The sequence below is a fragment of the Crinia signifera genome, chromosome 11, assembly GCF_055691185.1.
Source record: "Crinia signifera chromosome 11, ASM5569118v1, whole genome shotgun sequence".
NCBI classification, from domain to species: domain Eukaryota; kingdom Metazoa; phylum Chordata; class Amphibia; order Anura; family Myobatrachidae; genus Crinia; species Crinia signifera.
Window position 1 is genome coordinate 33,232,834 of NC_139227.1, and position 21,111 is coordinate 33,253,944.

Genomic DNA, 21,111 nt, shown 5'->3' on the forward strand with positions numbered 1-21,111 from the left:
TGCGCAAATTCGCAGCTACGCAATTAGGACCGAATTAGACCCAAAATACCAGTTTATTAAAACATTTCTTCAGACAGCGTCCAGTGTTCTGTTTATTGGCTCCTGGCAGGGGAGGGGCTCTAGCACTGGACACATAATGGGCGCTTCCTGGGTAACGACTGTTTGTTTGTGAAGCTGGGAACTGTAATCCCTCTTAGGAAACAAAAAGAGAAGCCAGGGTTCCAAGCTTATTCCGTTGTCCGCAGTCTCCAGCATTGAGAGAGGCCCCAGTAATGTTTCATTTCAATCACTTGGCTCAGCTACTTGCTTCCTGCAGCGTAATAACCATAGGACAATGTTCTTACATCATAATGCATTGGGAGGGTCTAACAAGCCCCCATCATTGTCTTGGGGGGGGGGGGGGGGTGTGTGTGTAAGTTAGTCAGTCTCTATTTCCGCAAGTATAGAGTAATTGGAACATGGCCCTTGTAGAGAGAATTTTTTTTTTTTTTTTTTGGTATTCTCTATTCAGGTTTATCGCTTCCCTCTCGCCAATATTGTTTCGCCAAGCCCCCTCTATTTTCTAACTTTTCCCTATATGCACTCTTAGGGGCAACTAAATGAAAGTTTTTAAAAGTGGCAGTTGATGTTTCCCATAGAAACTAGTCATGTTCTATAATTTTCTATATTGCATTCTAGAAAATTAGGCAGAATCTGTTTGGTCGCTATGGGCAACATCACCATTTTTCCTTCTTTAGATGCTTTAGTAGATGTGTACCTTAGTTTTGTGATCATCGAGCCGTTATGTGCTGTACATCAGGCAGTTAGTGTGCTTGCTGGGTGACTGCGGCCACAAGCCAATAAGGAGTGAGTCTTCTCTGGCAGACAAATGAAACTGCCTCTTGAACTCATGGATTACGTCCCTCATGCGATATCAATATGTGCTGGATTCTTTAAGAGTTACCCTGCAGAGTGGGTGCAGGCAGCTGCTGTCTAATAGGGCCTACACACGGGGAGATGCTAAAGCGTTCTGAGCAATGCTGGAAGGCTCAGCTGTGTGCTGAGCGATCGGTCAGGGCCAGTGTTCTCTGGTGAGAACACTGGCCCTGACATCTGCGATAATATCCAGCATGCCGGGGCCTCGCATCGCCATTGCCCTACACACGGAGCAGAGTAGGGGCATTTTCTTAAAATTCTAGTCTGATGCCCTCAAATCGCTCCGTGTGTGGGCCCCATAACGTCTGGAATTGATGTAAAGATAAAAGCTATGTAATATTTTAGCATTCTAGAGGAATAGGCACATTGTACAGATTTTACAGACAAACCATTTAAAATAGGACTGAGAAATAATATTTCTTGATGAAACTAGAATAGCTATTATATATCATAATGTAGCCTCCGACACAATGTACACAAATCATAGCAACTTTCAATGTTTCTTGTACCTTTCAGGGGACGACTATCAGAGAATCGAGTTTGGCGTCAGCGAAGTGATCGACCAGGACGCAGTCCTCCTGAACAACTCCGACTACAGTATTTCCAGCACCCTGAACCCTCAGGCTCCGGAGTTCATCCTCGCCTGCACTCCAACCCAGAAGACTCCTGACTGTATCCTCCTCGATAATGACTGCGATGCCAATGACGGGCAGTACTCGGAGTCTGCCCTCCCAGATGGCAGCGGTAACGCAGACAGTGATGGTACATCTGGCATAGGACAAAGAGAGCGGAAAAAAAAGAAAAAGCGACCACCTGGGTATTACAGTTACTTAGAAGGTGTTGGCGATGGCATCGCCCCCATAGAGGCCCTGGTAAATGGGCATACCAACTCGGCAGGACTGGACAGTTTGAGCACAGACGAGCCTGAGCTAGCAGATGATGTTCCAGCAGCGTCGGCCTCTCCTAGGACTTGTAACAGCCCAGATCATTCTGCGGACTTCAGCAGTGAAGCTGACGATGCTTCTGTATCTAATGCACTAGATGCCACCAGGACTGCTGGTCAGCCTGAGGAATGCAGTGTTACCCGCTCACCTTGCATCCTCTCAGACACTGGGCGGGAGAGCCCAGAAAGGACAGCTGTGGAGCAGCCACTGGCTGACTCTGATACTACTGAAATCCCTGGCGTAACCAATGGACAGACACTTGAAACCCCAGAGGAAGGGCCGTCCTCTAACGGGGTGGATTTGCACCCTGAGGCCGCTGCCACCTCAGATCAAGCCAAGCCAGAGGATACATCACTGCCTCAGGCCGTGAGCCCGGTCTCGGCCTCTGTAAACCCACCAGCTAAGTCCTGGGCTAGTCTCTTTCACAATTCCAAGCCCTCGCCATCGTTGCAGGTGGCTTACGTTGAGACTAAGCCTGCCCCTCCTGCTACACCCCCCCAGGCCCCAGAGAAACAGGTGGAAGCGAAAGAGGGCCCAGTTCCCGTGTCAGAGGACCCCGTAGCAATAAAGATTGCAGGTATATTGTGTTCAGGCCAGAGTTCAGTACTATAAATAATACAGGGTCTGTCCAAAAATGTGCATTTATATTCCTGTGTCCTGGCTGAGAGGATTGTTTCTTCCAGTTAAAGCACTCTTAAGCCCGGTGTGCTCAGTGTGTACGTTCAAATCGGTCACCTGCGGCCGATATCAATATAATTTGGGGAAGGAATGTACATGTCTCTAACATAGAGGAGTAGATGGTCACCACAAAAACAACGGCCTTCGCTATTCAATTGCGGCTGTTTTCGGACAGCTTTTAGTCCTGTTTCAACTATGCGGTTTTACAGGGTTTTATTTTTTTTTCCTTCTATTTAGTGTTTTTTTTTTTTTTTATCAAAACTGCATTGGCTGAACATGACTAAAAGCAAAAATTGCCGTAATTTTGTCACAAAATATGTGGATCCGTGAGTAATTCGACAATCCTCGTGTTTTTAGAGCGTGCCGGATTTTTCGGCATTTGAAAAGTCTTTTTTTTTTTTTGTATTTTACAAACACCCCCCTCCCCTGGAGAATGTCCGGCAAGGACCCCCGTAAACACAGCTTTTGAAGTTCGTAAATCCCAGACATAGAGGTTGGTTTACTAAACCGTTTCTAAGCTCCTGTCTGTTTTTTAGGTTTTGGCGTTCCTGTTTAGTAATAGATACAATTTTTATTTTTTTTTAGTCAAAAAGCAAATGACAATGTACGTAACTTGTGCAGATGGTACTTTATACAGACTATTGCTTATCTGACAGGTGCTCCTTACACTGAGTAGTATATGTTATACACATATACTGTTAAAGGAAGTTCTCCCTCTGGAGTGATTACTAAGGCTTGAAATCAATACACATATATAAAATGGGTGCTTCAGAGTATGTGTGAGCCAGTTATTGAAAGAAAATTATTTGTTCTAAATGTCACCAGATGAGGCCTTTGAAATTCAAATCACTTGAAGAGTCCTACAATTGGGTGCTGTGTCCTCCATTGTGGTCAACAACAGTTTCCAATCGAAGATTAGCATTCCTTATAGCAGAACTCAACCTGCCAGGTGGCATAGCCAGCAAAACCTATAATGATGTATTTTTTTCAGATCTGATAGAATTTGACGGCAGATGAGAACCACTTGGCCCATTTACTCGGCCCCTTTTCTAAACATGTTACCTCAAACCATATTTGATCCTTATTTCTTTGTAAGGCTATAAATATGCCTATCCCAAGCATGTTTAAATTGCTCTACTGTAACTAACTCTACCACCTCTGAAGGGAGGCTATTCCACTTTTCCACTACCCTTTCTGTGAAGTAATTTTTCCTCAAATTTCCCTTAAATCTTCCTCCCTCTGGTTTCAGACATCCTTCCCAATGCGCCAGATTGTGAAAAATAAAGACCCACAACCAAAAGTCACATGGGGCTGAGATCTGGAGAGTGGAGATCTGTGGGTAGACAAGATATCAGAAAGTAGCAGCAGTTGCCCCACTACCAAAACTTAAATGTCTCATCCTCTGTAATACCTGTGGTCCAAATCATTATGATTAGAGCTTACTCTGCTGAGTATGGGTAATTTGAGCATAACAGCCCTGTGTGTGTGAATGAACTCAAGGTACCCATACATCGAGCAATCTAGTACAAAAAGTGTGTGCTGGACATACTTTTTGTGATATGTGCAGACAAAATGCACCAGGTATGGACACCTTCAGTTTAACTTGTCGGTTACGTTGGCATTTGTCTACAATCAGAGATCAATAACTTCACACTATGGGGCCCTTTTATCAACCACTTTAAAACTTGTTGCTTAATGGAACCCCAAGGTTGGCACTTATGAGGCACAAGCTGATATATCGGGTATGAACCCCCCTTTCCAATAACTTTGTAACTGATACCATTTGAAACTTGTTCTTTAGGCATGGCGATGCTAGGTTGCAGATACATAGTTTGAAGGAGGCCGGGGTCCGTTTCTTATTACTGGTTTCCTTGTAGCGCTCATGTGTTCAGTTTATATTAATAGTATATAGCAGTCCTCTAGCTGTTCTTTATAACATGTATGTCTGGTTATTAGGTCTTGGCCTAACCCCTAGGTTCTATATGCAACAGAGAAATTGTAAGACCCACAACTGAAGCAATCTGTTGACGGACATTTGCATGGAAAGTGCATGTGTGTAACACACTAATGGCCTATACACACTAGCTGACACTAGCCAATATGGTCTATGAGCACTGTCAGCAGTGTTTCCCCATGAACTCCTGGGCAAATGATATTGTGCATAAACACTGAACGATATAGGCTACCTATATCATTGTGGTGTCAGCGCTTCCCTCTGAACAGGCGGGTCGTTGGCTATGTTGGCAAATTGACCTTCCTGTTTAGCAGTTAACGATGATATTGAGCATATACACTAAGCAAGATTTTAAATAATATCTCAGGAGGGAGGAAATCAGGCATATTGTGTAAAATATCACCTAGTGTGTTTAAGCTGCACATATATGATCCCAGTCTTCTCTAACATGCTCTCGTTTGTCAGTCATTTGTAGTTTCTGAAATCTAACAGAATTATGAAGTATGTGTTACATTGCTATTTATTACAGTGTCTGTATACCCCAATAGGAGTTGGTGTAGTGCTTACCAAACACTATCCTTAGGGCCCCCCAACAGTCCAGGATATAAGGATATGTTGCTCAGGCCAGTGGTTCCCAAACTGTGAGCCTAGGCTCCCTGGGGTGCCTCAGGTTGGTGGTCCAGAATCAATTCAAGTTATTTATGGCCAATGAAATAGGCAAAATCAGTGCTTGTGGCTTCCAATTAAGAATATGTGGGGAAACAGAAGTGAATGATGTTTCTCACCACATAAGTGCACCTAAGGAAAACATTTAAATCATAACTTTTTTAATATTTTTCCTGAAATTAGTAACCAACTTTTGGCCTGGGGTGCCGTGAAAAATATTCTAATACTTTAGGGTGCCGTGATTCCAAAACTTTGGGAACCACTGGCTTAGGCACAGGGGACTATATAGTACATAAGTTTGATTATACAATCTGTGCACAGGCAGGGACCTTCCTAATATCTGGACTGTTGGGGTTCAGTTTAATATAGGTATCTTCAGATTGAACTTCCACTGGCTTCTCCTTAACTGTACCTGCGGCTCCCCGGGCCCTTGCGCCTCTGAAGCTTGGCGCGGCTCCCCGGGCCCTTGCGCCTCTGAAGCTTGGCGCGGCTCCCCGGGCCCTTGCGCCTCTGAAGCTTGGCGCGGCTCCCCGGGCCCTTGCGCCTCTGAAGCTTGGCGCGGCTCCCCGGGCCCTTGCGCCTCTGAAGCTTGGCGCGGCTCCCCGGGCCCTTGCGCCTCTGAAGCTTGGCGCGGCTCCCCGGGCCCTTGCGCCTCTGAAGCTTGGCGCGGCTCCCCGGCCCTTGCGCCTCATCACATAGAACCCTCTCGTCCTTTCAGTATTTATACTGCACCACCATCTTCATAAATTTCCTCCATTTAGGGAACCAACTTTGGGATATTAGTTGTCAAATGAACATTACTTTCTATTTAAACCATGTATGGGCACCTTAAGATTGGCTGACAGCTTATGCCGAGCACCTCATTTTGAATTGTAACAAGGTTTCTTATAGGACTGGTTGTACTAGTGAATGATTGTACCATGTAGGGGAGGTTATACACTGAGGAAACCAAAGAAATATAGCAACATATAGAGGGGCATTACTACACAAACCTTCCACACTTAATACCATTTCTTGCATTAGCTCCTACTGTCGACAGTATACATCTGCCAAAGATTCGGACTGATCATAGACTGACTCATGATAGACAGTCAAAAGTTAGACATCGAAAAAGGTCGACATGAGTATGTAATGTTTTTAGGGTGTCTAGGTCGACATGGACACTAAGTGTACCGCGTTCCCTCGCATGGCTCGCTGCGCTCGGCACGCTATTTTATTCTCCCTCGACCTTTTGATTGTCTATCATGAGTCAGTCTATGATCATTCCGAATCTTTGGGCAAGAGAGAAGGTAGAAAGTGATAACGTACCAGCCAATTATCGCTTTAACTATCATTTTTCAAAAATAGCTGATTGGCTCGGACTCTCAATCATCTTTCTCTGTCCAAGGCTTAGTAAATGGACACCACAGCCTGTAACATGACCGTGCAACCTGATTGACTGTTACTTTCTTTGTTCACTTTCTTTCTATCCAAGGCTTTTTACATAGACACCATGGTTTGCCATAGTATGGACACTTATCATGCTCACCACAAGGTGGAGCTGTGTACCAACGTCTGTACACTAGTGGGAAAAGTCTAAATTCTGCCACACCCTGCTTATTCCCAAGTCTTGCATCTAAAGTTTTCCCCATTGCTGTGTGTTCACTTGGGTGGTGTTGCGGTGCAATGCCTTTGAGCTGTGAAGGGTTTGAGCTGTGTTCTAGGTCTTTCTCCAGGATTCCTGGTTTTGGTGCTTATGCATAGATGGTGCATGAGTGGTGTGTCAGCAATAATACTTCCACATGGTTTAGTATGTGCTTTAAGCCAGGGGTAGCCAACTCCAGTCCTCAAGATCTACTAACCGTTCAACACCCTAGCCAGTACACAGGTCTATTCATTTGATTGAATTGCCGATATATCGATTCACCATCAGCCAGTGTGTATGAGCGATATATCTGTGAACGGCACGCAAATGTCCATTCTGATGGATCAGGCCGTGTGAATGGAGAACACACTGCCCAATTTGTCTGTAGCTATATCTGCAGATCAATTGATCTTTAAGTGTGTACCCAGCTTTAGTGATTCTCGTCAATTGCTAATGTTTTATCTCATACATTTCCTCCACCATTACCCTCTTATTATTATTCTTGTGCTTTTCTGAGAACATCACCTGCAATTTCTCTAGGCAATAAAAGCAGGATCTGCTCCTCAACTTTCATAACCCCAAACACATCATCCTGTAATATGAAGGGGGCTCTATATGCAAATATTGACACCTTCATCTTACATCCTTTCTGATTGAAACAAGACATGGCCACTAGATGGCGCTCAGCACTCAGTTTGTGCCATAACTTGTACAAAAAGTTAGAGACCATGTACAACTCCAATGATGATGTACTATGATGTATGCAGTATTCAAACTAAAATTCTGTTGATTGATTGTATTAAATGGTTTGTGCTCACTTTCTTGCAATTTAACTAAAGGTGTTATTTAATCTGTATTTCTGTGTGTTGTCCGTCATGAATTCATATAACCAGGCTGTTTTTTTTTTTTTTTTTTTTATATGATGACTTGTATGGTGATAGAAATACATAATCAGAGATTACACATATGAAGATAGAGCAATCTTTTAAATAACAGTAGCGTAAGGGTGTTAAATCCCAATAAAATGTTCAATTTGAGGGTCTAAAAATCAGGTTCACATGCCTGGAGGCTCTTCGTGTGTGGGCATCGTGGTTAACCTCTGGTGGGATCCCATTCTACACTCTGAGAAGCTGATCCCAGTATGGCTGTACAGCCTGAATGTACTGTACTATGTAGTAAGTTTTGGGTCTGGGATAGTGGCACCTGTGGAGCAGCGGAGTCAGGTGTAATGTGTTTGGATTATGTCATGTAGTTGGTGTTGTAGCCATAGCGTTACTAGTATGTTATCTAAGGCAATGTTTTCTATATCATTCACAGAGCTGCTGGAGGGTGTGAAGCTTGTCCATAAACCTGTCTCATTACAGCCCCGAGGACTCGTCAACAAGGGAAACTGGTGCTATATCAATGCTGTATCCTTAGTGCTGGTTACTGGCTGCCAGGAGTTATCTGCTACAGGAGTACAGAGACTCTGCTAGTGACACCGTCCATGTGTAGATACCACTAATGTACTGGGTGTTCCAACAGGCAGTTGGGACAAGTAATTAAAATGGACGTGTGTAATTAATTAGTTTCAGATATAATTGGACCTTTTTCCTTTAAATGTGGGGAAATAATGGGGTGGGTAATGCAGAACTCAGGAGAGTCGACATGCATTGACCACTGAAGGTTGACATAACACTTAGGTCAACGCATGAATATGTTGATATGGTAGACACGGTTGGAAGGTTGACACAAGAGTGGGAAGGCCGACATGAGTTTTTCACTTTTATTTATAAGCTGACAGGTGGTATTTCATGCTGCCATTCACTCCAGTGTGGTGGGAGAATAAGTGCCTGACGCACGCGAGTGAATGCGGTACACTGTGGTGTCCATGTCAACATTCTGGATGAAAAATAAATGTGAAAAACTCAGGTCAACCTTTTTCACTGCCGACCTAATGCTTGTGTCGACCTTAACCAATACCTATTCATGTGTCAACCTAATATGGGTCGACCCATACCCACAGGAAGATGTGCATTCATTCACTTTAATGAAAGTGACTCTACAAAATGTTGAAGTAGTTTTGTATGCGCATTTGCTTTGTGTTGGGGCTGGTTAGTACGTTCTCTGCTGTGTTTTATATGCCACCAGTATATCCTCCTCCTGCTATCCATCCCATCCCACAGCACCCGGGAGATTCCCACCCCACCCAGCTGTGGCCGATCGGTTGTGTGGTTCTCCTGGCATTTTTCTTAACCTGTCCTGCAGACCCTACAAGCTCTGGTGGCGTGTCCTCCTATGTATCACCTTATGAAGTGCATTCCAATGTACACAAAGTTACAGAGACCATGTACATCAACTCCAATGATTGACAGCTTGTAAGTATCACATCCTATGTCTGTTATTGTCCTGGTGACCATCACGGGATGAGTAGGGGTTGCTGGTATTTGTGGTGTATATACTTCTGCTCCAATTAGGGTACAAACCCGTGAAACCAATAATGTGGTGTTTTTGTTTCAGCGTACGACTGATGAATGAGTTCACAAACATGCCGGTTCTCCAGAAAGCGAAGCAGGGTATGTGTGCGCGCCCGCTGATGCGGTATATTCTGTTATGTTCTGTAAGTTGTACCTGCCCCATAGGGCATATCATAACGCTCTCATTGGAGCTGATCAGTCTCATTTATTGTGCATTCTCCTAAACCTGTACTGCTGCTTTATTCTGCGTTTGCCCCAGTAGATGTGAGCCATCCCCTTTAGTAGAGAGTGGTGCTATACGATGCAAAGAGAATAATAAACATATTGTACTGCTTGTTGTACTCGCACTGGCCTTGAGTTGATGCAGCTTTATAGGCTAGTAATCTAGGTAAATAGTCCTCTCTGGCCCGTCGGGTTGGCCTCATGTAGGTGAGATAGCAGGACGAGTGTGTCTGGCATCAGAATGAAACCCATGAGAACAGTAATGAGTCCCTTTCTGTCACTGACCTCAGTGTCCTGTGATTCCTTGGCAGTCCCCGGAGATAAGGTCGTCCGAGACATCCGGCCTGGGCCAGCGTTTGAACCTACTTACATCTACCGCTTGCTGACCGTGTCCAAGTCAACCCTATCAGAAAAGGTAATACGCTAGCAGAGGCGCCATCACCTGGTGGAGGGAGGGGAGGGATTGGTTTTATGTTACTGCAGCTGAGATGTATTGTTTAGATCAGTCAGTAGCTATCAGTCCTGGTGTATTTGTGATACATGGGAGTGTTCTGGCTGTTACCAGTCATTGTACTGGGTTTCTGTGCTCACTTATCAGCAGGTCCTAGTGACTGAGGCTCTGCTGTATCTCAGTAGGTAATATAGTTCTTAGTGTTAATACGCTTCAGCGCAACCGTATATATCATGCCGCTATGCTAAATACCACATGACTGTGTGTAGAATATGGATAGATAAAAAATATATACCGATAATTAAATAAATCGGTAAATATCGATTACCACGTGACTGTGTGTAGTGGGCCGCTGTACCAATTACCACGTGACTGTGTGTAGTGTGCCGCTGTACCAATTACCACGTGATCGTGTATAGTGTGCCGCTGTACCAATTACCACGTGACTGTGTAGTGTGCCGCTGTACCAATTACCACGTGACCGTGTGTCGTGTGCTGCTGTACCAATGACCACATGACCGTGTATAGTGTGCTGCTGTACCAATGACCACGTGACCGTGTAGTGTGCCGCTGTACCCATTACCACGTGACCGTGTAGTGTGCCGCTGTACCAATTACCACATGACCGTGTGTAGTGTGCCGCATTACCAATTACCACGTGACCGTGTGTAGTGTGCCGCTTTACCAATTACCACGTGACCGTGTGTAGTGTGTCCCGTCCCCCCCTATCCCCACTCCAGCACATGAGATATTCCTACGTCTCCGTTGCTAGTGCTTTCTGCTATGCCATGTTAAAGAGGTGAAACCGGAAGAGAAATACGGCACAATCAGTACCTGGCTAGTACATCTACCCCTGTATATACTATGTGTAATGCTGTGATGTTTTATCACACACACTGTGGCTGTGTAATGTATGTGTAATGCTGTGCCGTTCTATTACACGCTGTGTGACTGTATAATGTATGGGTAATGCTGTGATCTATTACGCACTGTAAGACTGTAGAATGTATGTGTAATGCTGTGGCTGTATAATGTATGTGTAACGCTGTGATGTTCTATTACGCACTGTGTGACTATAATGTATGTGTAATGCTGTGGCTGTATAATGTATGTGTAACACTGTGGCTGTACAATGTATGTGTAACGCTGTGCAGTTTCTCTTACAGGGCCGCCAGGAGGATGCAGAAGAATATCTTGGCTTTGTACTGAACGGGCTGCATGAAGAAATGCTGTCGCTGAAGAAGATTCTGTACCCCGATAATGACAGTACGGATATATATTCTTTCCTGTATGTCATAGTGCAGTGACTTTGTAGCGGTCAGCGAGCTCTGAGACATAGCTTATGTCTAGCAGAAGAGTCACTGATCACAAAGTTGTAGATTGCTGAATATTATCTGCAGCCTATGCCAATGTCTTTAAGTGGCCATACACTGGTCCGACTTGTCTGAGGCAGAAGTCAGACCATATTTACCTTGAGCAACCAGAGAGGACTAATATCTGACTTGGTACTTGATGTGCATTTTTTTTCTTTACACGTGGTAAATCATATGTAAAATGGCTGCTGGGGGAGTTCAAGGGAAATCTGATGCGATACGTTGCAGGTGCTAAAAAAAACCTGCTGCGCATCCAGTTTATCTCATGTGCAGCTCGTTCGGCCTCTGACCTGATGTGCACGGGACCACGCTTTGGCTTGAATGGGATGTCAAACACATGCTATTTGGCCACTTTTCACCCGATCTCGGAATCAGATGAAAACAGGCCAAATCGCACCGATGTGGGAAACTAATTACTGGCTACATTGACAAGAGTTGCAGGTTTCTGTTACATTGCAAGATGTTGCCAACAAGTCACAAAGCTAATAACCTATTGACAGCTTAGCCAGGTGACCTGGTGATGCCATATTATTCCATAAAGGAAATACGTTGCAGTAACACATTATGTAACATGGGCCCAGTCTGTATGTCTGTCAGTATTCTGCTAGCTGTGCGATCATGGTTTGTTCTGCTGCTGTGCTTGGTACCAGGAGTGACTGGTCCATTGTGAGGGGGGTCCTTTCTTTTCGGGGGCTGCGTGACTATATTCCGGCTTTCTGCCTAACCTCATATGTATGTTTTGGAGTTCTTGGTCCTATTTAGAGACCGGTATCTGAGAGAACTTTTTTCTTGTCCGGCTAGTGAAAAACATTTTGTGCTGGCCATCTGTAGTCAATAATGACCGGAATTACGACACTGATAACGCAATACTGATTGGCAGCTTTGATGCTTGAGCGACTTCCAATGTAATAGGCTCTCCATCATGGCTGGAATCCCGCTTCCGTCCTCTGTATATACTACAGGTTTATTTGGTCTCCCTAGGTTTCTGTGATAAATAAGATTGCCACAATGTGTGTTGCATTAGTATCTGTGTGCAGTACACTGTGTGTGAGATCACACGGGGTGATCTGGACAGACGGCTCTGGGTGTTTGTGGCTGTAATTTGTTACACGTGTGACCGAATACTGTTCTGCAGAGTTCTGTAGCTCTGCAGTCTTTGCGCTTGCGTTTAGCCTGCAGCTTTACAGCCCTTGCCTTGTGTTTAAAGCTCTCTGATCATTTATTTAACACTATTCCAAACGGTAATTCCGATGCGGTCTGTTGCCCTGTCACGATTGCAGCGCGCCGATGATGGCCTATCTAGGGGCGCAGCGCTGCAGTATGGAAGGCTGGTATGAAGGGGTCGACCACTGAAAGTTCAAAACGCCTTAGGTCGACAAAGGAAAAAGGTTAACAGGGTCAAAAGGTCGACTGGGCAGGTTGACATGGGTTTTTCACTTCTTTTTTTCTTTCTTGTCCCGAATGCCAAAACGGACACCGAAAAAGTGCACCGCGTCCCCTCGCATGGCGGCTGCACTTGCCATGCTTCGGGCTCACTGCCCCTCTATGCTCGGCACACTTATATTCTTCCTCCACGCCCTAGTGGATGGTAGGGCATGAAATACCGCCTGTCAGCTTGAAAAAATATCAACGTAAAAACCGCATGTCGACTTTTTGTCTGCCGACATTTCTAATGTCGACCTTTTAACCCTGTTGACCTTGGGCATGTCAACCTATTCTTATGTCGACCTTCAGTGTCAACATAAGACCCAATATGTCGACATAAATGACCCAATGAATGTCGACCTTAATAGTGTCAACCTAACGACCGTATACCGGTACGAAGCGTGAGCGGATCTCTGTAGTATGTTCTCTCTGCCTGGAAGCTCTATTTTTGCCATCTGGAGCTTGCCCTGTCATTGTGGGATTCTGGTCAGGTCGTCGTTTCCCCTTCCGGCTCATTATAGCTATAATCCCCGCTGGTTAGTGACCAGGAAGAGGTGTCTCCACTCCACAGAGCAGCAGACTTCCTGAGCACCACCAGCCCACACCATTCTTCAGAACTGTGTTACAACGCAATAACCACCATAATGTCAATATCAAAAGCAAATGCACGGATTGGCCCATTTTCTTTAAATTGGATCTGAGCTATAGAGGGCATTTGTTATGGGAGTGCCATCATGGATGATAAGTTATTCTTTGTGCAAGTTCTTTAAGGGTTATCTAATGTTATCTGTGTTTATTTTCTCTCGCTAAAGAAATCTCCGTATCAAACGGTCCTGAGACGCAGCCGGCGAGTGTGGAAGTGGATGTGAATGATCACGACGATAAAGGAGAGGGAAGCGACGAGGAGTGGGAGCAGGTGGGACCACGGAACAAGTCCTCGGTCACACGGCAAGCAGACTTTGTGCAGACTTTGATTACAGACATCTTTGGAGGACACATGAGGTATGGGTCTTAGTGCTGCGTTATGCATGGTGCCTGTGACCAGATGTGCGGATTGGTGAATACCATAAAATACCCACACATGCCGCCATCAACCTGGTGGTTTTGGTGTTTCGTCAATGCTTGGCTCAGGAGGCCTAGTCCTCTATATTCCCACATGGTGGTGACTTAAAGCACCAGAGCCTCATTGTTTGCTGAGACTTTGATATCTTATTCCGGACACTGTGCGTTTGCTAAAAAGGAGTGGCATCCATTAGGTTTATGGTCACTCACTATTTTGCACTATTTTGCACAAAGCAATAAATGTGAACAGTGTTTTGTGTGTGTATATAATATGTCGCCCGGGGAAGGATAATGGTAGTATCAGTGATGAGATGCCAGGCTGGGCGTATGATAGGAGTATCAGTGATGAGGGGCAGGGGAGGGATGGTACTAATATTAGTGATGGGATGCCAGGCTCTGGGAATATGTAGGAGTAACAGTGATCAGATGCTAGGCTTTGGGAGGATAGGAGTATCGGTGATGAGATGCCAGGCTCTGGGAGTATGTAGGAGTATCGGTGATCAGATGCTAGGCTTTGGGAGGATAGGAGTATCGGTGATCAGATGCTAGGCTTTGGGAGGGAGGCTAGGAGTATCAGTGATGAGATGCCAGGCTCTGGGAGGGAGGCTAGGAGTATCAGTGATGAGATGCCAGGCTCTGGGAGGGAGGCTAGGAGTATCAGTGATGAGATGCCAGGCTCTGGGAGGATAGTAGGGTACTTGTTTCCTAGAAACCCCCGATGGACCCGATTTCCTTTGTAATCAGGTCCATTTTGCCGGCAAAGGCAAAATCGGGTCCATCGGAGTTGAGAATATAAAGTGTAGCGAGCCACCGAGCCCGAAGCGTGGCGAGTGCACGCGTATACCTGTGAAGTTATACGCGGGGCTCGCTGCGCTCGGGTGTGTGAACGTCACCCCACGATTGACACCAACCCGAAGCGTGGTGAGCGTAGCGAGCCCGCGAGGGGCGGCGGTACACGTCCTCCGACCTTTTCATACCCCTACTATCCACGTCGGCGTGGAGTTGAGAATATAAAGTGTAGCGAGCCACCGAGCCCGAAGCGTGGCGAGCGCCACGCGTATACCTGTGAAGTTATACGCGGGGCTCGCTCGCCACGCTTCGGGCTCGGTGGCTCGCTGCGCTCGCCACACTTTATATTCTCAACTCCACGCCGACGTGGATAGTAGGGGTATGAATAGGTCGGAGGACGTGTACCGGCGCACCACGTGGGCTCGCCACGCTTCGGGTTGGCGTCAATCGTGGGGTGCCGTTGAGGGGGTTAAAATTGTGGTCTGGGGAGACTTTTACATTGAATCCAATGTAAAATAGGGTCCCAGGGACCCTATTCACATTTCAATCAATGTAAAAATCGGGACCATCGCGTCGGTCGCATCGCATGCGATTTGGTCGCATGCGATCGATGCGACCGACCCGATCAACATAGGTGTGGCCGTTCTAGGAAACAAGTACCGATAGTAGTATCAGTGATGAGATGCCAGGCTCTGGGAGGGGATGATGGGTGTACTAGTGATGCCAGGCTCTGGGAGGGGATGATGGGAGTATCAGTGATGAGATGCCAGGCTCTGGGAGGGATGATAGGAGTACTAGTGATGAGATGCCAGGCTCTGGGAGGGGATGATGGGTGTACTAGTGATGAGATGCCAGGCTCTGGGAGGGGATGATGGATGTACTAGTGATGAGATGCCAGGCTCTGGGAGGGGATGATGGGAGTATCAGTGATGAGATGCCAGGCTCTGGGACGGATGATGGGAGTATCAGTGATGAGATGCCAGGCTCTGGGAGGGATGATGGGAGTATCAGTGATGAGATGCCAGGCTCTGGGAGGGGATGATGGGAGTATCAGTGATGAGATGCCAGGCTCTGGGACGGATGATGGGAGTATCAGTGATGAGATGCCAGGCTCTGGGAGGGGTGATGGGAGTATCAGTGATGAGATGCCAGGCTCTGGGAGGGGATGATGGGAGTATCAGTGATGAGATGCCAGGCTCTGGGACGGATGATGGGAGTATCAGTGATGAGATGCCAGGCTCTGGGACGGATGATGGGAGTATCAGTGATGAGATGCCATGCTCTGGGAGGGGATGATGGGTGTACTAGTGATGAGATGCCAGGCTCTGGGAGGGAGGATAGGAGTACTAGTGATGAGATGCCAGGCTCTGGGAGGGGATGATGGGTGTACTAGTGATGAGATGCCAGGCTCTGGGAGGGGATGATGGGTGTATCAGTAATGAGATGCCAGGCTCTGGGACGGATGATAGGAGTACTAGTGATGAGATGCCAGGCTCTGGGAGGGGATGATGGGTGTACTAGTGATGAGATGCCAGGCTCTGGGAGGGGATGATGGGTGTACTAGTGATGAGATGCCAGGCTCTGGGAGGGGATGATAGGAGTACTAGTGATGAGATGCCAGGCTCTGGGAGGGAGGATAGGAGTACCAGTGATGAGATGCCAGGCTCTGGGAGGGAGGATAGGAGTACTAGTGATGAGATGCCAGGCTCTGGGAGGGAGGATAGGAGTACTAGTGATGAGATGCCAGGCTCTGGGAGGGAGGATAGGAGTACTAGTGATGAGATGCCAGGCTCTGGGAGGGAGGATAGGAGTACTAGTGATGAGATGCCAGGCTCTGGGAGGGAGGATAGGAGTACTAGTGATGAGATGCCAGGCTCTGGGAGGGAGGATAGGAGTACTAGTGATGAGATGCCAGGCTCTGGGAGGGAGGATAGGAGTACTAGTGATGAGATGCCAGGCTCTGGGAGGGAGGATAGGAGTACTAGTGATGAGATGCCAGGCTCTGGGAGGGATGATAGGAGTACCAGGGATGAGATGCCAGGCTCTGGGACGGATGATAGGAGTACCAGTGATGAGATGACCGGTTTGGAGTATGATGGGTATCAGTGAAAGGCCCTGCTCATGAATAGATGATAGCCATCAGTAATGATATGAGCGGCTTTGGGAGGACACTGGCCGACTGTCCCAGTCTCTGCAGGATGAACCCATTCTCAGACTGCACATTTTGCAGGATTCTGGGAAACATCTGCTGTCTGAGTAAGATGGGTGGGGTGTGAGGATGTAGCGCACTAACCACACCACAACTGCTCGCCCTCTGCCATGTGGTTAATATGGACACGCTGTTCCCCAACCGTCATTAATAAGGTGCCCTCAGCTGGGCTTTTAGTGAGACAGATTGTAACTTTGGGTTTTGTGATTTGGCATCAGAGCGGAACATGACTTGTAAGTGTTTCAGTGAGTCCTATTGAATGTTGCATGTCCCCTCCAGCTATCTGAGGCTGCTCGTATCACTTCCTCTCTCTGTGGCCCCCTCTGGTCTGTGGACATGTGTACAGTGCTCTGTCTTATCCAGCAGATATAAATGATCTCTTGCAGCACCACAAATAGTTAATCTGTGCTGAGAGGAACAGACTCGGGAGTAAGCTGCCTCCAGAGAGCCTGGTTTGGAATGGATCTCATCCTTCCATCCTACCAGGGTGTTCCGTGTACCGAGTCCTCCAGGATGAAGCCCCGCTGGGAAAGAGAGGCGCCATTGTGTGTGGGGGCATCTTCCCCGTACTGTAATGGCCTCTGGAAAATCTGAAGCTGTAAATTGCAAACCACAAACGTTTCCACGTAGGCAAGAACAGAATTCAGTGTCCGGCCGTGGCGGGGATGGGTGACGTCTGTTAGACACTTCTCAGAGGCACACGTGTGGGGGAGCCAGGTGTGAGCGTACAAACACAACACCACAAGGTCCATCTGTTTTATAATGGCAAACAGTGTAGAGGGAAATGTTTGGGCGGGTGCTTCGCGACGTACAAGCGTTATGTTGGCCCCTCATGTTCTGTGGGTCGTAGATGGCAGACCTGCAGCTACTTTATTTGATTTTCCTTTTGATTGTCAATACTTGTGGCCCACGCATGCACTTGCCACTTGTGCTTTTATAGCGTTTCTGAAAGTCTGAGCTCATTGGAAGTGTACGTACACTGTAGACAGTGTGCATACTGTATATAAAGTTGGGGCATTGTCCACTTACCACCCATTGGCAGAATAGGCAAACATAGCCCCTCCCCCATATGCCGTGTACCCCAGTGCTTGGATTCACCTGTGTGTTTATGCAGATGGAATACAATAATTATATTGCACAGTTCCCTCTGCTGCCATCTATCCTATACAGAGTTAATATTTCCATGTCCAGGAGATAAACTGCAACTAGACATTGCTGGGCTGTAGCAGATTATCTACTTCTGCCTTCGAACTCGTCGTGTAGAAACGCAGCTAGAGCTTTGTCATCCTATACAGGGATAGGGAACCTTCGGCCCTCCAGCTGTTGTGGAACTGCACATCCCAGCATGCCCTGCAACAGTTATGGCATGGCCACATAGCAAAACTGTAACAAGGCATGCTGGGATGTGTAGTTCCTCAACAGCTGGAGGGCCGAAGGTTCCCCATCCCTTCCACATAGTGCACAATATACTTGCACAGCGCTTCCAAGATCTCCATTGTCCTACACTGCCGGTCAGGGCTCCTAATCCCTGCAGACATCTCCAAAATGACCACACAGAAAACATTTTGTACAATTGTCGTTTTCCAGGTCTCCACACAGAATCACAGGCAAAATAATTAGGTCCACCTGTTAATAATTATTCAATGTGTCTGAATAATGAGTGCACCTGCCGGGTGACCTGGAAAACGTGCACTCTTGGGGGTACTTGAGGACCAGGGTTGGGAACCACTGGTATAGATGATTGACCAACACCTAAGAATGGTCTACATACTCTAGGTCGACAGTAACAAAATATTGACACGAGGTGTCAAAGGTCGGCATGATCAACAAAATTTGTTATCACAGGAGTTTTAGTGGTCGACCCTAGTCATTGTCATGGCTACATGCTGTAAAGATAATCAGTGTTCAACATCTAGTTATACAAAAACAAGTGAATGTGAGACTGAATTAATAAGATTGACTTGTTCATTAGCAACGCTATAGTGAAAGTTATGCCCTCCTTCCCACTGGCCTGTAGACTGACCCCTCTGAAATGCCCTCTTTCTCTTTTGCAGGTCCGTAGTGTACCAGCAGAGTTCGAAGGAGTCCGCCACGCTGCAGCCATTTTTTACCTTGCAACTGGACATTCAGTCTGAAAAAATCCGCACTGTCCAGGATGCGTTGGAGAGCCTGGTGGCCAGGGAGTCTGTACAAGGCTACACCACCAAAACAAAACAAGAGGTTTGTTCCCCCTCCGCCCCTTCACATCCAGGGCTCAGGCCCCTGCACCTCTTTTTCAGCAAATTCTGTTTAATCAACCTAATGTTGGGTCCTCTAAGAACCTGCCTGTATTTACTCACTCTGGTCTGCTTAGACTTAGCTGAGGGCTAACTCAACCCTGGGAGACCTGCATTGCTCTAAAGCGCCAGCTCTTTGGCAATGCATGGGTTAAAAGGCACATAGCTGTTTGCCGAGGTTTGTTCCCCAGCTGTTTGAAGGTCGCTGCTGATGTGGGAGTCGCCTTCATCGCCAAGATACTTGTGATTTTAGCATGTAAGGTTTTGGTTGCTAACCTGTCATTTTTGGTATTCACAGAACGACCACTGTTCAATTAAGGGTTTAGGAGAAATGGGTGTTCAGTTTATGTTCTAGTGGCTCCGTCTGGTTTTTATTTTGATGTCTGGGCTGGAAATAAAATTCATGCATGATAATTAGCCCTAGACGGGACGAAGCCTAGCATAACCCACTTTCATTTCGCTTTCTAAGGGGAATTTTCCAAGTAGCACAGGTCAAGGCCCTCGTTCCTGCAGGGCCATTCCGTAAAACGAATGTGCTGCTTTTTCAGCTGAAGGCCTTTGCAGATTACGCATTGTAATTCATATTATCCATGACAGTGTTCCCTGCAGAAACAAATCCGCTTCTGCTCCACGTCACAGTGAATGTCTTATAAGCTGATACGAGGATGAGCAACAGGAATACAATCATTTGTGGAATTTCAGTTCCAAGGAGTCTTCATGCTCCTAACGTTCCCGTTTTCTGTAAACAGACGTTGTGTCCTGTTCCAGTGTGTTTTGGGTTATGTGCCGGCGTTACGCTATCTCGCTAATGAGCAGTAGCTGCTGTATTAATAACAAAGATAAGCAGACTGCTTGGTCGGCAGTCATGTGTCCTGGCTGGCAGTACAGCCGGTTACTACATACCAGCTACACCATCGTTCTGTAGGTGTCAGTATATGTCCTTCTGCACACAGTCTGGTCAGCCTAGTCTGCAATATAGCCTTGTACACACGAGGCAGCAGGTGTCCCGTGGTGATTGGGCTGGCTAAGCACAGATCGCTCAGCACACACGCAATGCACCTGTGTGGAGCGGTGTTTTGTCTATGCTTATAGACCATTGGTTCTCAAACTCGGTCCTCTGGACCACACACAGTTCATTCGCACAGAGTAGGTATTAAATCAGCCCGTGCGTGTGCCCCTTCAGTTTGCCTGTGCTTAGAACTAGTTTGATCAAAAATATAGGACCTCCCTTGTCGGGACATGCTTGGATGTGGGAGGGGGGCATTAACGGTCACTGGATTGCACATCGTTTACTAAAGGGAACATACTAGCAATGTTCGCGAAAACCCCCCAAAAAAGTGGTTCCCTGGGACCCTTCACTTACAAAAATTCGGGTCCTACCTGACCTTTTCCCAATGAAATAATGCAGAGAGGTGGTATAAAAAGGGTGGCAGGTAAACAGGGCAGCAGAAGGAGGGTGGGTGGGAGATCATGGGGGTAGCTGCCAAGGGTCACCAGATTGTGGGGTGACTGGCAGGGGTGGAAGATGTTGAAAGTGACAAGGGAGGAAGATGTTGAAAGTGACAGGGGAGGAGGGTGGAAGATAATGGATCAGCTAAAGGAGGGTGTCAAATCACGATGGAGAGTAGCAAGAGGGGGCAGATAGTGGGGTTACTGGCAGGGGAAGGAAGATAGTGGAGGTGACAGGAAAGAAGGGGGGGCAGGTAATGGGGGCTGGTTAGGGATGGCAGAGGGAGGCTGGCAGATCCTGGCGGTAACTGACCAATCGTATTTGTGACTAAGACAGACATTTATACAAACTGTAGAAGTGAGAAGCTGTAATATCTATTTGCTATGCAGAATGTGTATAGTGGCAGGGGGTCTCAGATGCCAACCACTTTACTGCCAGCCCTGTGCTGCTAAGGGCCATGGGAGGAGATGAGATAGCCACTAATTAACATAATACCCCCAGTCCCCCACATTTGGGTACTCACTACTGGTCCTGCACTCCCCGAATAACATGTGACTGACGCTGGTGTATGTGCTAGTTCATCAGACAGCACCTGCCGAGCACAGAACCTGACTAGT

The 21,111-nt window shown here is 46.8% G+C and overlaps 1 protein-coding gene across 4 annotated transcripts in view; it reads left to right on the top strand.

Moving 5' to 3' along the window:
- The window catches only part of USP10 (ubiquitin specific peptidase 10), a 38,387-nt gene that overhangs the window by 12,792 nt on the left and 4,484 nt on the right, over window positions 1-21,111 (top strand). For 2 of the 4 annotated variants that reach the window (XM_083165349.1, XM_083165351.1), the window contains 8 exons: window positions 1,432-2,436; window positions 8,099-8,190; window positions 9,029-9,138; window positions 9,281-9,336; window positions 9,771-9,874; window positions 11,065-11,176; window positions 13,521-13,710; window positions 18,823-18,988. In XM_083165349.1, the coding sequence (XP_083021475.1) occupies window positions 1,432-2,436; window positions 8,099-8,190; window positions 9,029-9,138; window positions 9,281-9,336; window positions 9,771-9,874; window positions 11,065-11,176; window positions 13,521-13,710; window positions 18,823-18,988 (1,835 nt within the window). The remainder of the gene's footprint in view (window positions 1-1,431; window positions 2,437-8,098; window positions 8,191-9,028; window positions 9,139-9,280; window positions 9,337-9,770; window positions 9,875-11,064; window positions 11,177-13,520; window positions 13,711-18,822; window positions 18,989-21,111) is intronic. The other 2 variants (XM_083165350.1, XM_083165352.1) reach the window with 1 other exon arrangement.